At 35.7% G+C, this 13,686-nt stretch overlaps 1 protein-coding gene across 1 annotated transcript in view; it reads left to right on the forward strand.

Moving 5' to 3' along the window:
• SPATA17 (spermatogenesis associated 17) overlaps positions 1-12,642 on the forward strand; it is a 99,039-nt gene extending 86,397 nt beyond the window's left edge. Inside the window, exon 10 of the mRNA XM_049833531.1 lies at positions 12,562-12,642. Coding sequence (XP_049689488.1) covers positions 12,562-12,642 — 81 coding nt within the window. The remainder of the gene's footprint in view (positions 1-12,561) is intronic.
• The last annotated feature ends 1,044 nt before the right edge of the window (positions 12,643-13,686 follow it).

Below are 13,686 nucleotides of genomic sequence, written 5' to 3' on the forward strand. Positions count from 1 at the left end.
AAAATGTTCTAGGAAAAATGGTGTTATCCATTTTCACAGAAAAATAGACACTTTTAAATCTCAACTTTAAATGCACATTGCTGGTGAGTTTGCAAATTTAAATTCAAGATCAGAAGCACATATTCTGGTGACTTCTTGCAACAGATACACTTAGGACTACTGAATGTTGCATCTTGAAATGATGCCTGAATGACATATTTTTTCACACTGACCCATTATGATTGAATAGTTATATAATTTGTAGTGTTATTAGCTGTTCTGGATGGATTCTAAGAGATTATGCCGGGTATATGACCAAACTGAGAGAAATAGTGCAAGTTTTTGTTGTTTTGATGATCTCTCCAGAGAGCAAGAGTAGATTTTTCTTAGAGCAGTAGGACTTCAGTGCAGTAAAATGGATTTTAGAGTAATCTACATTCCCTGAATAGGAAAAATCACAGTAAAAGGTAGCTTTGTGCATTTATGCTGGAGTAAACGAGAGACTGCTTATTGTCTTAATGGTTTGACATAAGTAGCTACTGCTTCTTTCTTTAAAATTTATATCATGAATCAACTCTGGACTCGCTTGCTCCATTGTAAATAGTAAAATGATATTCACTTTGGAGTACACTTCAGTATCTATTCATTTAATGCAATGAAGAGCTGGTTTCAATATGCCCTTTATAAACTCAGGTTAAAAGGATGTCCCACCATGATAGAGATAAGAAACTATATTCTTTCTTCTCTTATAGTTTTTGTTGATCTCAGCATAAAATATGTAGGGAAACTGAAAGGCATACCCACATAAGGACTTATTTATGAGTAGGTGTATTACCATCTGTTAATATTCTAGAATGAGAGTTATGGAATTATTCAGGAATAACCTTTGAACTTCAAATTCAGACTTCACTTCCTTTAAATAACCTTACCAGCTTTGATGAGTTAATGTACAGAGGTAATAGCACTTAAGGTAAAGGAGATAAGATATAAAAGCTGTGATGCACACAGTATCTGTTTCACAACTGCATTGTTTTTATTTTCCATAATGAGGCTATTTGACTAGGAATTTTTTTTTGTGATAAGAGAAACTAATAATATTCCCAGCCAGTAGCTTTGAGATCTGTTAGGATCTCTCACCTGTAGTTGTATGAAGGAATGACAGCGTAAGCACATCATTAGCAACTGAATACCCTGCTCTTTTAAAGAATAACTTGTTAGGTATGAAAGCCTCAAACTTAGGGGGCGGAAGAGAAACACTAAAACCACTGCATATTAACAGACTTTGTGCACTAATGCGAAGCTGCTTGATTGAGCAGTGTAGTGTCAACCATGTCTTTCTTCTAATGCTAAAAGTAATGCACATAGACAGAGTGACAATCAGAGTACAGCCTCCCATCAGCTGTAATTAATCTTTTAGTTAACAGAGACTAGAAAAGCTTCTCATCAGCCTCTTCTGAAGTCTGAAGCACCCTGTTTTTTGATGTTTGCATTCTGAGTAAAATTGTCCCCACCAGTTCTAACAAATTGAAACACCAGGCTAATTATGGCAGCTAATGAAGTGTGTGGAATGGTCACAGCTTGTCGTGAAACTGTTCCTTCAGCTCAGATTAGAGTTTCATCAATCACTTTTTTAAACTGATCCAGAATTGCTTCTGCCCAGTGCTTGGCATTTTTAATGCTGTTTCTGTAATTGGTTTTTTCCCCAAAGCTTAGGCTATTTTTTGAAATATTACATTCTCAGGACAGGACTTACAAACTCCAGTTTATAAAAAAACATTTCATTATTGCCTCTATCAGCTGATCAAGTGCTAGAAAGCTAATAAAAGAAGCAGAAATATAAAATTTGATATATTGCTTTTAATCCACCTAAAGGTAGCAATAAAGCATATACACATATATGTATATGAATCATTATTACTGTGGGCTGGATGTGTACTGCAATCTCATGAGACATGGTTTGTGGGCTGGATGGTTCAAATCCCACTGAAGGACCTAAATGAAATGAATGAGTTGGTCTTAGCTTATTTCCTAGTGGATTTTGTTCCTCCATATATCACTCAAAGAGTTTGGCATGATTTGTAGTTTTTGCAGATGCCCAAGCCTTTGGCAGGAGGAAGACCAAAATGTGTTGCTATTTAAAGAATTTGAACACCTTAGGTCAAATCCAAAGTTCTCAGAGAAGTATGGGAAACTTTACAGTATAACTTATACTGCTGCTACACTGTCAATGAATAAATTAGCATATAAAACATCGTAAAAATTCCTAGTTCCTGTTCATTTATAAGATATAATAGTACTCAGCTATACATTGAAAGTTCTGCATAGACATTAAAGACATAGATGTTAAAGGAAGTGTAAAGCTAAATTCTTTCCTCAACATGGACAACAGAGTGTAGAATTTAGTTTGGAAGTTATCCAGCTGAAAAATGAAATAAACTTTTGTTTATGTACTACCATAGAATATGTTTGCACAGGTTGTTACATTTAATATATATAACATGTATTCATATCAGAACCAAGACAGCATGATTTTAGTTTTTTAAGTATTCAACAATCTATTTTTTAAATTTGTGCTAATATGTGTAATCCACTTCATTTTTCTGAACACTGTTGTATCTGAAATAATGTTTGGCTATAAATATCAAATGTTCCTCCCCCTGAAGTTTCTTAATCGGCAGCAGTTTGACAGAACTAGCTTCATGTCAATGCCAAAACAAATCTGAGGCACCTGAGTGAATAATCAGTGTTGCTGATGCTATTTCTGAACTGTATCAAAGAACTGGTAGATTTACACAACAGAAAAAGTGCCACTGAAAAATGAAGAAAAATACGACACACAAAGAAGATATGTTATCATAGATGAATAAATACAGACAGAAAAAAGAGCAATAGGTATTAGCCTAAGAGCTATTGTTCCAGATTTATTGATTAGTGAGAACGTTTGTGAACAGTGGATAGGAGATGAGTAGTTTTTCTAGTGTTAGCTGATCTCCAAAGTAAGCTGCCTGCAAAAGGAGAAAGGCCTTTTTCTGTTTGATCATTTCAGTGTCTTCTGAAGGTAGCTTATATTTACAAAACAGGAAAGCTGTTTTTCTCTTTAGCTTTCATCACTGCTAGGGCACATTGCTGACTCATGTTTAGGTGGTTGCCCACCAGGACTCCCAGGTCCTCTTCTACACAGCTGCTACCCAGCCTGTCGGCCTCCAGCCTGCTTTGTTCCTGGGGTTTGTCTGTGCGAGGTGCATTTGTCCATACTGTATTTTGTGAGGTTCTGTCAGGCCATTCCTTTAGCCTGTCCACATCACTCTGAATGACAACCCTCAAGTGTATCAATGGCACCCCATTAGTTTGGTGTTGTCCATGAACTTGATGAGAGCGCGTTCCATCCCCACCTCCAGGTCATCGATAAAGATATTGAACAAGATACGTCCCAAGATAGCACCTGAGGAAATACATTTGTACCCAGGTTCCAGTTAGAGTACAAACCATTTATTGTTACCCTTTGAATCTGATACTCCAGACACTTATTACATCTATTCGTCTGCACATCTAGACTATAATTTACCAACTTGGTTAAAAGGATTCTCTGGGTGATTGTGTTGAAAGCCTTGCTAAAGCTCAGCTAGACAGCATCCACTGTTCTCCTTTGATCTGCCTATCTAATCATTTCATGACAGAAAGCAATCAAGTTTGAAAGCATCATCCAGAACAACATCAAAACAGATGAAATTTAACTGGAATACTGGTTTTTGTGGCATACGCCAAATACAGTGCAATCAACGTGCTTTTTTATTATTACTATTGATTCTAAAGGAATACAACTTTTTTTCAAACAGATACAACTTAACCTGATAAAAAATATTTTCACTTGAGGATTTCAGCTCAGAATTTTTCCTCCTTAACTCCTCCTAGTGGCATGATTTTGGCAAGTTAGAGACAGTTGCAATTTGATCTTGGCAGGTTAAACATTTTCTGGCTTTGGTCCAGCAGGTTAAAAGTGGTTCTGAGTTTGTCTTGGCAGTCAGCACTTGGTACTGGCTTATTTTCAGCTGGAAAGAGAATGTTGTGGTTGAACAGATTAGACAATGAAAGGGGCAGTTTATAAATGGCGTAAATCAAGATACTTATCCTTACGTGCCTTATTTTCTAATACAAGTCCTGTTGCTAGCAGAGTGTGTGTGATGGACAGGACAAGGAGTGGGTTTAAAAATACAAATACTATGATAAAAATATGTCCTTTACTTTTTCATCAGATGCTTTTAAGACTCTATATTTTTCTGTACACGGGAATGTAGTGTTAGGCATAGTCCCACCTCAGATTTAATAACTTCATAAAAGGGTTATGTATTACTCATCAGTGTGTTTTCATATTTGACAATGTTATTTACACAACTTAAATAAGTTAAGATGAGCATCTACTCCCCTCTTCAAGAATATTTTGTTAAAATACCCTGCAAGCAGTAGACATTTGCAAGACAATAGCAAATAAACACCTCTTGGGATTCTGAATACCTACTGAACTATTTCAACTGCACATTTGTTTTTTAGCCCAGATTCAGTAAAGTTCAAGGGTATCCAAGTATGAAATAGCTTGCGGAGAAATTCACATTGGTTTCTTAATTTAATTTACTTGTAACAAAAAGGCTACATTAGTTGAAAAAATAGAATATTATCTTTGGCAATTTTGGTTCAAATACAGCCATTCAGAAAAGAATTTGGGTGATGTTGTTTCATAACATTGACTAAAGTATGGTACAACATGCACTGTAACTTTCTGTGTGGCAAAGTGTACTGCTAATATTGATACTGGCTCTGAATATGTCTAAAAGTACTGGAAAAGTGTCTACATAAAGGTGATCTATTCTTCTTCAGTAGATTACCTTTATACACATAAATAAATTCATTATCTGAACAGTTATTTATAAACAAGAATATATTTCTTTCTACAGCACTGCAAAGCTAGTACGCGTTTGGGAGGAAAGACCAGACAGTGTCTGGCTTGCAGATCATCAATAAATGGAATAAATGAACTTAGAGGGTACAGCTGGGAATTCCACCCTTTCTGCCCCTTGGGCAACCACAATGACTGCAGGGTACTAAGTAAATGTAACAAATGCAAATTTGGACCACAAATCTTCATTGCTGGTTATATTACACAAGACAAAAAGAACAGGCTAGTTTCAGATCCCAGGTTAATTTTAGAGAGGCAATACTTATGTGAAAAAGTAATTCACTGGACCAAATCCTTCCCTTTTTTCCGTTGTCCTTCCTTGCACAAAACTTCCATCAAAGCCAAGAGGTAATTTGCCTTTGTTTGTGAGAAAGCACTGTAAGGGTTGACACATTTGTAATCCCTAACGAACACAGCTATTGCAAAATATCTTATTCGTTTAGAAATATCTGTGCTTTCCTTGTATAGTGGCTCAAACTACTGCATTCTCAAAAGCATCATTATTTTCTGTCCTGTCATAGCTTAATTTGTGCAGCTATGGAAGGATACAGTGGGATATGCTTTTGTTCCTTTGTTCAAACTGCTTCTAACCATGCAGGAGTAGAAACAGGCTCTTTTCAAGGCTAGAACACACCCTCTCCTACCTTGCTCAGATGAGGACAAGAAGTTTTAGAGCTTAACCTGTGTTAGCCAGTTATCTTCAATTATCTCCAAAGCACAAATTAGGACAGCTTAGCTGCTGAGCTAAGAAAGCAAACTTCAGTGAGCACAGATTAGTAGCAGAACACTTCCTTCTCAGAATATTAGAGAAAGGGAGGAATAGACTTACAATTTCCATGTTAGATTGTCACAGAGGAGCACACAGTGCTGTGCTGCTTGTACTGGACACATCACTCAGGAAGTATCTAAACCTATGTGATTATCAGATCAGTGGTTTTTCAAATTCACGAACCATAATTAGAAATCTTTCATAATTTCTAGCAAGCACTAGTTTGGTTTCCTCATTTATAATTCCAAAAGATGAAATGTGTAAGAGTCAGTGATAGTTATAAATCTCCATGAAAATTTAAGTGTAATAATAACGAGATGTTTGTTAGATAAATTAAATAGCAATTAATATTTTCTCTTTCTCTTTGGAAGATAGGATATTAAAATAGTGTTGTTAGATTTCCTACTGTGAACATAATTTCCTGATTTTTTTTTTTTACAATACATTATCATAATGTCAATAAAAGACTAAAACTAACAAGTAGAAAAAACTTGCCTGATGTAAGTGTAACACATAAAGTTGCCTTTTATGATGGCTCTACAATATCATTTTAAGATCTAATAGCAAGTTGATTCAAAGGGTAAGACTTGCACTTACAAAGTCATTAAAGCAAGTAGAAAATTGCCTTCTACCATAGTCACCCACTCTTTTTAAATCAAAGAGTTTTATTGTTGTTGATGATGTTTGTGTTTGCAGGAGGTAATTAGGGCATGAGACATCACACTCAGAGCCCTCAAGCTTGTCAAGAAGAACCATAAACTTCACTTGCAGGAAAAAAAAAAAAAAAAGCAGGCAGTTTAGGAGGGAAATTGCAGAGAATAGAGGGGGAAAAGGATCATAGTATGTTAGGTCAGTTTGACCACTCTTGTGTCAATCCACAATATGGAGAAGCTCATAAAGTCTTCATGGAAGCACATGTTATTTCATTTGACTTACACAAAAGAACAAAATTTAGAGGGTTTATAATTGGTAGCAGTAGTAGACGGCTGAAGGAGGAGATAGATGATGGCTCCTTGGTCTCCTCCTCTGCATTGTGCTGGCAAGCTGAATAGGGAAAGGTGTAATTCTCCCCCCTTCGTCACAGCAGTGGTCACTTTTCCGCTGTAGCGCAGGGAACTCCGATTAGGCACGCTTTTCCCTGGAAGTCAATACCTCTGCACTGACACAATGAGATCCAGTCCCTAAGGCATGATCCAGGCTTTTGTTATTATCTCTTATTTGAAGGGGCTAGTTGACCCAATTGGTTAACACATTAGCTTTTCAATTTTATAGCCTTAAGTCACAGAAGACCTATTCCTTGTTTTTGGGTATTTCTCCACAGCAGAAAGCAAATTGGCAGTCTGTGCCCACCAGCCACAAACCCAGAGTTATGCCAAACAACTCTGTCCTGAACTTTATGGCTAATTAGCTGCTGAAGCTATGCCCAAGAAATAGGTTCTGTTGCCCATGGGAAGAAGTGTGTAGCCATTATTAATGTCCCAGCTTATATCTCTCAATAGGTCTTATAAGCAGTGCTGCTTAAAGAGACTAAATGTACACCAGGGAATTAAAAATTATAGTACCCCTCTCACTGACTGAAATATTGTAAACTTGTTTCACTGGGGCCAGGATTGGTGTCAATGTACTTTGTGTGAAAAGTGCAATAGAAGCATTAGTATTTGACAGCCCTGGTTGAAATAAGTGAAATTAATGGAGCTCTTTTCATATACGACAAGGCCATGGCACCCCTTTCATGCTGCTTACAGACAGAGAAAAGTCAATACTTTTTTATTACTTGATGCTGACCTACATTCTGCACTACAAGTGCCAGGCCCACTAATTGGTTTCAGTTGTGAGAAAAGTTTGCCCCAAAGAAACACTGGAGCAGATAAATCAATCTTTTTTAGGGTAGCTTAGTGGGTTTTGAGCACTTGAAATGACATTTGTGTTGTATTGACAGAATGGGTTGTTACACTCATTTTGTCATGTCAGAAGGCCCTGTACTAGTTGGAAGTATTGTTAACCAGTATTGATAAATTTGCTAAGAATAAAAGTTAGCTGGATCAACATTTTACTTGTATAACAGCTTGCCATTTCTGGTTTGCTTCCTTGTTAGAGACCTCCATGGCTATTAATAGGTCAGAAAGCTTACTATGACAGCTCAATTTAAAACTCTAATTTTACTATTACAAGCATTAGGATCATAGGGAATACTTATATATGACCACTTAGTATTAAACAGAACGGGTTGTGGACTATGGCTGTACAATGGCACTTGGCAGTACTGCCTGGTTTTCAAATGAGGTGTGCACGAGGTGTGTCCCAGCTTTGTGGGGAAAGCAAGGTTTCTCGGTGGGCTTACCCTACACTAAGGACATAACTACTGCATGGCCATTTATGCAGAATTACCCATTGGATCCTCTAAAGTCTTGATGTGTACCTGAGGATGTGGATTTCGAGCTGAAGAAAAGTGAGTTTTTACTATTCAGTAGCATGAAGGTAGAATTAGGATTCTAGCAGCTGTGCCCGCTTTTCAGTTATCCCTTCTGCCATTGATTCTTAACAGAAGTTACCTACAGTAGTAGGTCTTTATAGGAGCAACAGATATAATTCCAGCACTACAAAAAAGTTTTTCTGAGATCCAAACCTTTCATGGATTGGTTTGCCTTTTGCATAGCACATGGTGTCCTGGTTGACACCATGCAATTACAGTGTCTTCAGTATTATTAGATTGGCTCAGAAGAGGGCTCGGTGCTCTGAATCACCACTATAGGTGGAACACTTTTCATTAGAGAGGTTATACAATTTATCTTTGAAACATCTTCACCTGCTACCTTTCCTAACCTGTGAAGGAAATCTGCATTCATACAACCTAATGCAACTTTAATCTCTGTTTATGCAACCAAATCTCTATTTGTGCAACAAAATGAAATTTTGTCATTATAGAGAAAGACTATGCAAAGCTGTAACTCGGGTATCGTAAATTTATTGTAAGCTTATTGTTTCAAGTTTATCACATGCTTAACAGCTTCATAATTATTATGGACTTGATAGTTTTGCTATAGGAAATTACACAAAGTGTGTATACAGGAACTGAGAATAAATGGTCATAATGGTACAGTCTGGCCTTAAAATCTGTGAGTAGATATGTTACCTCTGTTTGCCTATTCTTGCTTTGGTCTGAAGCAGCTGACTTTCTACTTCATTGAATTTGCAAGAAGATACTTAATTGTAATTCCTATGTCATCCCAAAGTGCATTTTTATATTACAGGAAATTGTACAGTACTCTCAAAATTGTTTGGAAAGAAACACTGTTAGTGCAAATTTATCACTAGAATATGAGGGAATGCCTTTTCAAAGGCCTTCAGGCTGATACGTAGGTCTACAAGGTCCCGTTGTTTTGCCAATGTTATTTGTGCATGGTCTGTATTTATGTATGTCTGCATAGTCAGATGTAAAATCTCTTTAGAATTTGCTTTTATAATAACATTCCAAAGATAAACTATGTGAGCATTTGGCAAGTCTAATCTATGACATCAGTGTGCTGATTGAGACAAATCTTTGGTGGCTTTATGTCACCTTTTTGACTCCATTGTTTAGAACTGATGAGCACACATGACAGTCAAGTAGTCAAATATATTGAAAGGGTCCATAGGTCTTGTTAAGCTCTGTCAGTTGAACTTGAGTCACTTACAATTTACTAGAGTGAAAGGAGTCAGAGCTTGACAACTTTAAAAAGGAAGTGTTACATTGACTTCATTTGGGAATTTAAAAATAGGTCTTGGTCCTGAGGACTACAGGTCTCTGATGCTGAGAATTATATGGCATGATATAAAATGCATTGTGAGAAAATTCCATAAAGCTCAGCTCTGTGCTCCTATGACTGCAAAACTGTAGGGTCAATCCCACCAATATGTGGGAATTCATATTTGTAAGCTAATTCATTCCATCTACCAACAATGAGCGACTGTTGGTGAAAAGAATTTTGAAGCAGTCTGTTTTTCTCCACTCACAACTTTTGGTCTTGCAGCTTCAGAAGGATTATCTACATAACTTCATAACTTCCATGCCACAGCAATCAGCTTAAACTCAAGATGATCCTGGCAGTCTATCAGAATCAACCAGCAGTGCGTTGCAGTGCTTCGCTGCACGATTTGAACCTACATTTTACCGTCAAATTAGATAGACATGAGAACCTGGCTTCCAATTCCTTTCCCTTTGTGCTGCTACAATGATACAGTGGGATAGACTGTGTTCAGTGCTGTGAGGTAGATCTTGCAAGTCCAAGTGGTATTTTCAGGCCTTACTTTCTCACACTGTTGAAATCTGATTACATCTTCAAATACAGAAATGGCTGGGGTTCTTTTCCTAGAAGGATATTTATAAGTTATATGCAAACTGTGCAACATTTATCTCGTATACTTTTTCAACTGCTTTAATTAGTCTAGCTGTAAAGCCAGCAACACTTTTATTTATCTGTGAGACTGCGTGATGTTTCCTAAATGTGGTCAAACATAACTGCTGTCGTCATAATCAGAGCCAGTTGTTTAAATGCTCAGTTGTGAGTATCTAGTGAAATAGCTTTAAATAACAAGATAAACAGTACAGCTGCCAACCCAAAGTAATCTTACACTGAGGGGGCGTGTGGCACAGAAAATTTCCTCTTTGTCATTTTGATTTGAGTTTGAAGCTGGACCTGGGCTTAGTTCCAGCTCAAAAAACTGTTCACTTCAAAGGCTCCTAAATCGTCCCAAGGAGCTAATTTTGGCAGCCAATTGTTTTTGTTTGGCCAGGCATCCTAATAGCAAAAGCCGTCTGCTCCAGCAAATGAAGACTTCTTTACTGCTCAGACTTACCATGCCTGATTTTATCTTGATGTGAGGGGTGTACACTTTCTACTTGTTTCCCCATCTCACCCCAAGTTCACTGCTTTTTTTGTTAAACTGTACATAACTGTCCTGCATGTAAATTAAAAATATACATCCTATTTTCAAAATAAAGTATACTGTGTGATGCTCTGAATTATGCTTAATGCTAAATTATAACCGTATTATCTGTTTGCTTTCTTGGCAACTAGAACTGTTTTTTCTTTCCATTCCCATGAACAATATTAGCCTGGTGAATTTACTGAATTAAATATAACTAGCTTCACCTTAGAAGGAAACTATTTGCAGTTATGCTGGAGTTACAATAATATTTATTATAATAATTATATGGACAATTTTTCCTGCAGTAAGAAGGTACTTGTGATGCCAAACACGCAATGAAAATTAAAATACCATGCTATTCTTAAAGTATAGTATGAAAATATGCAAATAGGCTGTTTCTGTTGGGTAAGAAATCGGGTGGTACAAGGCATAGAGAAACATTAAGAATTAAATCTTGTGAACAGTTAAGAATGGGGCAGTACTCACTTTCACACTACACAGGGAGTATTTCATTTTGCATGTATATGTCTACCTTGCTATTTTAAGATTTATGCACCAGAATGTTGGAGGAATCATACCAAATAACTTTAAGTATGAGATGTAAGAAATTATATGCTCACAGTTTGGCAATACGCAGTGCAGCTGAAACTCAGGTGGGCCATGTCAGTGTTTGCATAAAGCTTACCAGAAGTCGTAGTTGCTCCGTCTGTTTATGGAGATTCAGCTGAACTGTGGTCTGTGAAGTAGCTAAATCTAAATTATCCAGGGAATGATACTTCTGCTTCACGTCATTTTTCAGAATAAAAATAAAAATAAAATAAAAAATCTGTTTTTAAGAGAAAACTAAACCTTTCAAATTGTGAAATGTGTTGAAAAGGTAAAAATTTTAGCTTTCATTACTCATGGCCTCAGACATTTTTATGAAGACATTGCATTTCCATGCACTTTCACAGAGCATCATGCTGGCAATAGAAAATAGTAGAAAGTGTTCAGACCAACTTCTTTCTTAAAAATTAATCATCAGATCCTGGAAAGCTGATAATTCATCTGTGGTATGTTACTTTCAGAAAGGGAAAATTATTTTAATGCAAAACAAATATTTCATATTGCTGATACTATTCCCAGTATTTTGGGGTCAAAGAAAATTATTTTATTAAGAGTGCTTTAAAATCTTGATCTTGAACACCATGGACTTGCTAATCATTTACCATGAGTGTTTATTAGTAAGAAGCTAGATCACAGTAGTGTTTAGAATACTTAGCCTATATTACTTTCTTGTTTGTTGGCTATATTCACATTGTACTCTTAAGGCACAGGTTTACTTGCATTTCTCTTGTTCAATTTAGATTTGTAAGCATTTGCATTTTAAAAAATTGAATGTAATAACCAAGAACTTTTCCTGGAAAAAACAAGTTCAGGAATAACCCTGCTTGTATTTTTCTTACCAGAACTCCTAATCAATTTGTTGCCACTAATACTTATTTAATATATATTAATTTTTTTACCTTTTCTCATGAAGCTGATTTAATATCCATGTTTTAATGTTAAACAAGGTAGAAAAGTTAAAATATTGCAAGGATATCTTGCTGTCTTTAACCTAGCTGGCTGCCAGGGAGGAGAATGCAATTTCGTATACAGTGATTTGCCAAAGACTATAAAATTTAAGTTTTGGAGTAGCGCCTATAGTTTTGCAGTGCCTATAGTTACTTAGAGTTTGAAATACATATTTGCTTGCAGTTAAATCAATCAATTCTTGTGTTCTTCTTCAAAGTAATGTACTTATGAAGTAAAAATGTATGTTTCATATACATTATCTTGCATAATTTGCGTTCTAACTCATTTAATGAAATGTAACTAGAAGACAATATTTAAAGCTCTAAAATACCTTTAAATAAAAGGTAAAACCATGAAAACCAAAGTTAACACTTTTTTTTTGTCTCTCTTATTTCTTTAGGACTTTCAAACAGTGTTACCATCAATTGTTCTCTTCGAAAAGTTTGGAAAAACTTACTCCAGAACTGGGCAAATAGTGTAATTGTCCCATAAACTACACAATATGACACCTTATAAGTAATCAATAAATGGATTTCAGTAAATGCATAGCAGTATGTTGACTGAATGTCCCATAAAGTACTATTTCTGTAAAGTGATGTATGTCTGAAGTAGTGTTAATTGATTTTGCTTGATTTTTAAGCAATAGAGTTTCCAAGATTTATAAAAAAAAAATAATTTTGTGGTTTTGAAAAAAAAAAAAAAAAAGTATTATCTTAGGAAAATGATTTCTGAAAATGCTACTTTTTATTTAAAGTAAATCCTTTAGGATACAAAACCAGAGTAATCAAGTAAAAGAACTTGGAATCACATTGTATTTATTACAGATTTGTAAGTGAGGTTAACACTAAAAAAAGAGAAAAGTTTTAAAGTTACATCTGGGTTTTTTTTGTCACAACTATAACATATCTGGTTCATCATTGTTGTTCATCACTTTCAGTGTTAGTATACATCCTTTTTAAATACTGATCCAACTCTTCAGAAGGACAGGATAGGCTATTTACGTGGAAGATACTATTTTAAATCTTTTTAGCTCTTCTGTGGGTGATATAACATCAGTGTTGAAAAAATAAGGTTCTGACAACATATACACCTTAGATCAGTTTTTCTATATCCACTGAATTTTCTTTATCAATAGCTGTGTATTTACTCCTAGTCCCATGTTAAGCAGACTGATATGTGGGTACATAATCATGTGATGCTTGGCAAAGAACTCATTTGATCACACAAACCTGATATTTGTTTGCTGTGTTCACTACCAAGCAATCCTGCAAAATATTGAGTATCTTAACTCAGCTGAGCCCATTAACTTCAAAAGACTCAAAGAATTCAGCATCATGGAAAGACTTCAGCATTTCTTAAGAGCAAATCATAAGCTAATTCTTAAAATCGTGTGAATGATTTTTTACAGGAGTTTTATGCTGAATTTTTGAGGATACCATGTTTGCTTTTCATATCATTTGACTACATTTGAATCAAATATATCTGTTTATCTGTTACTCAATAGTAGGGGTTTTTATTGCTGAAT

The sequence above is a fragment of the Accipiter gentilis genome, chromosome 30 (assembly GCF_929443795.1).
Source record: "Accipiter gentilis chromosome 30, bAccGen1.1, whole genome shotgun sequence".
NCBI lineage: Eukaryota > Metazoa > Chordata > Aves > Accipitriformes > Accipitridae > Astur > Astur gentilis.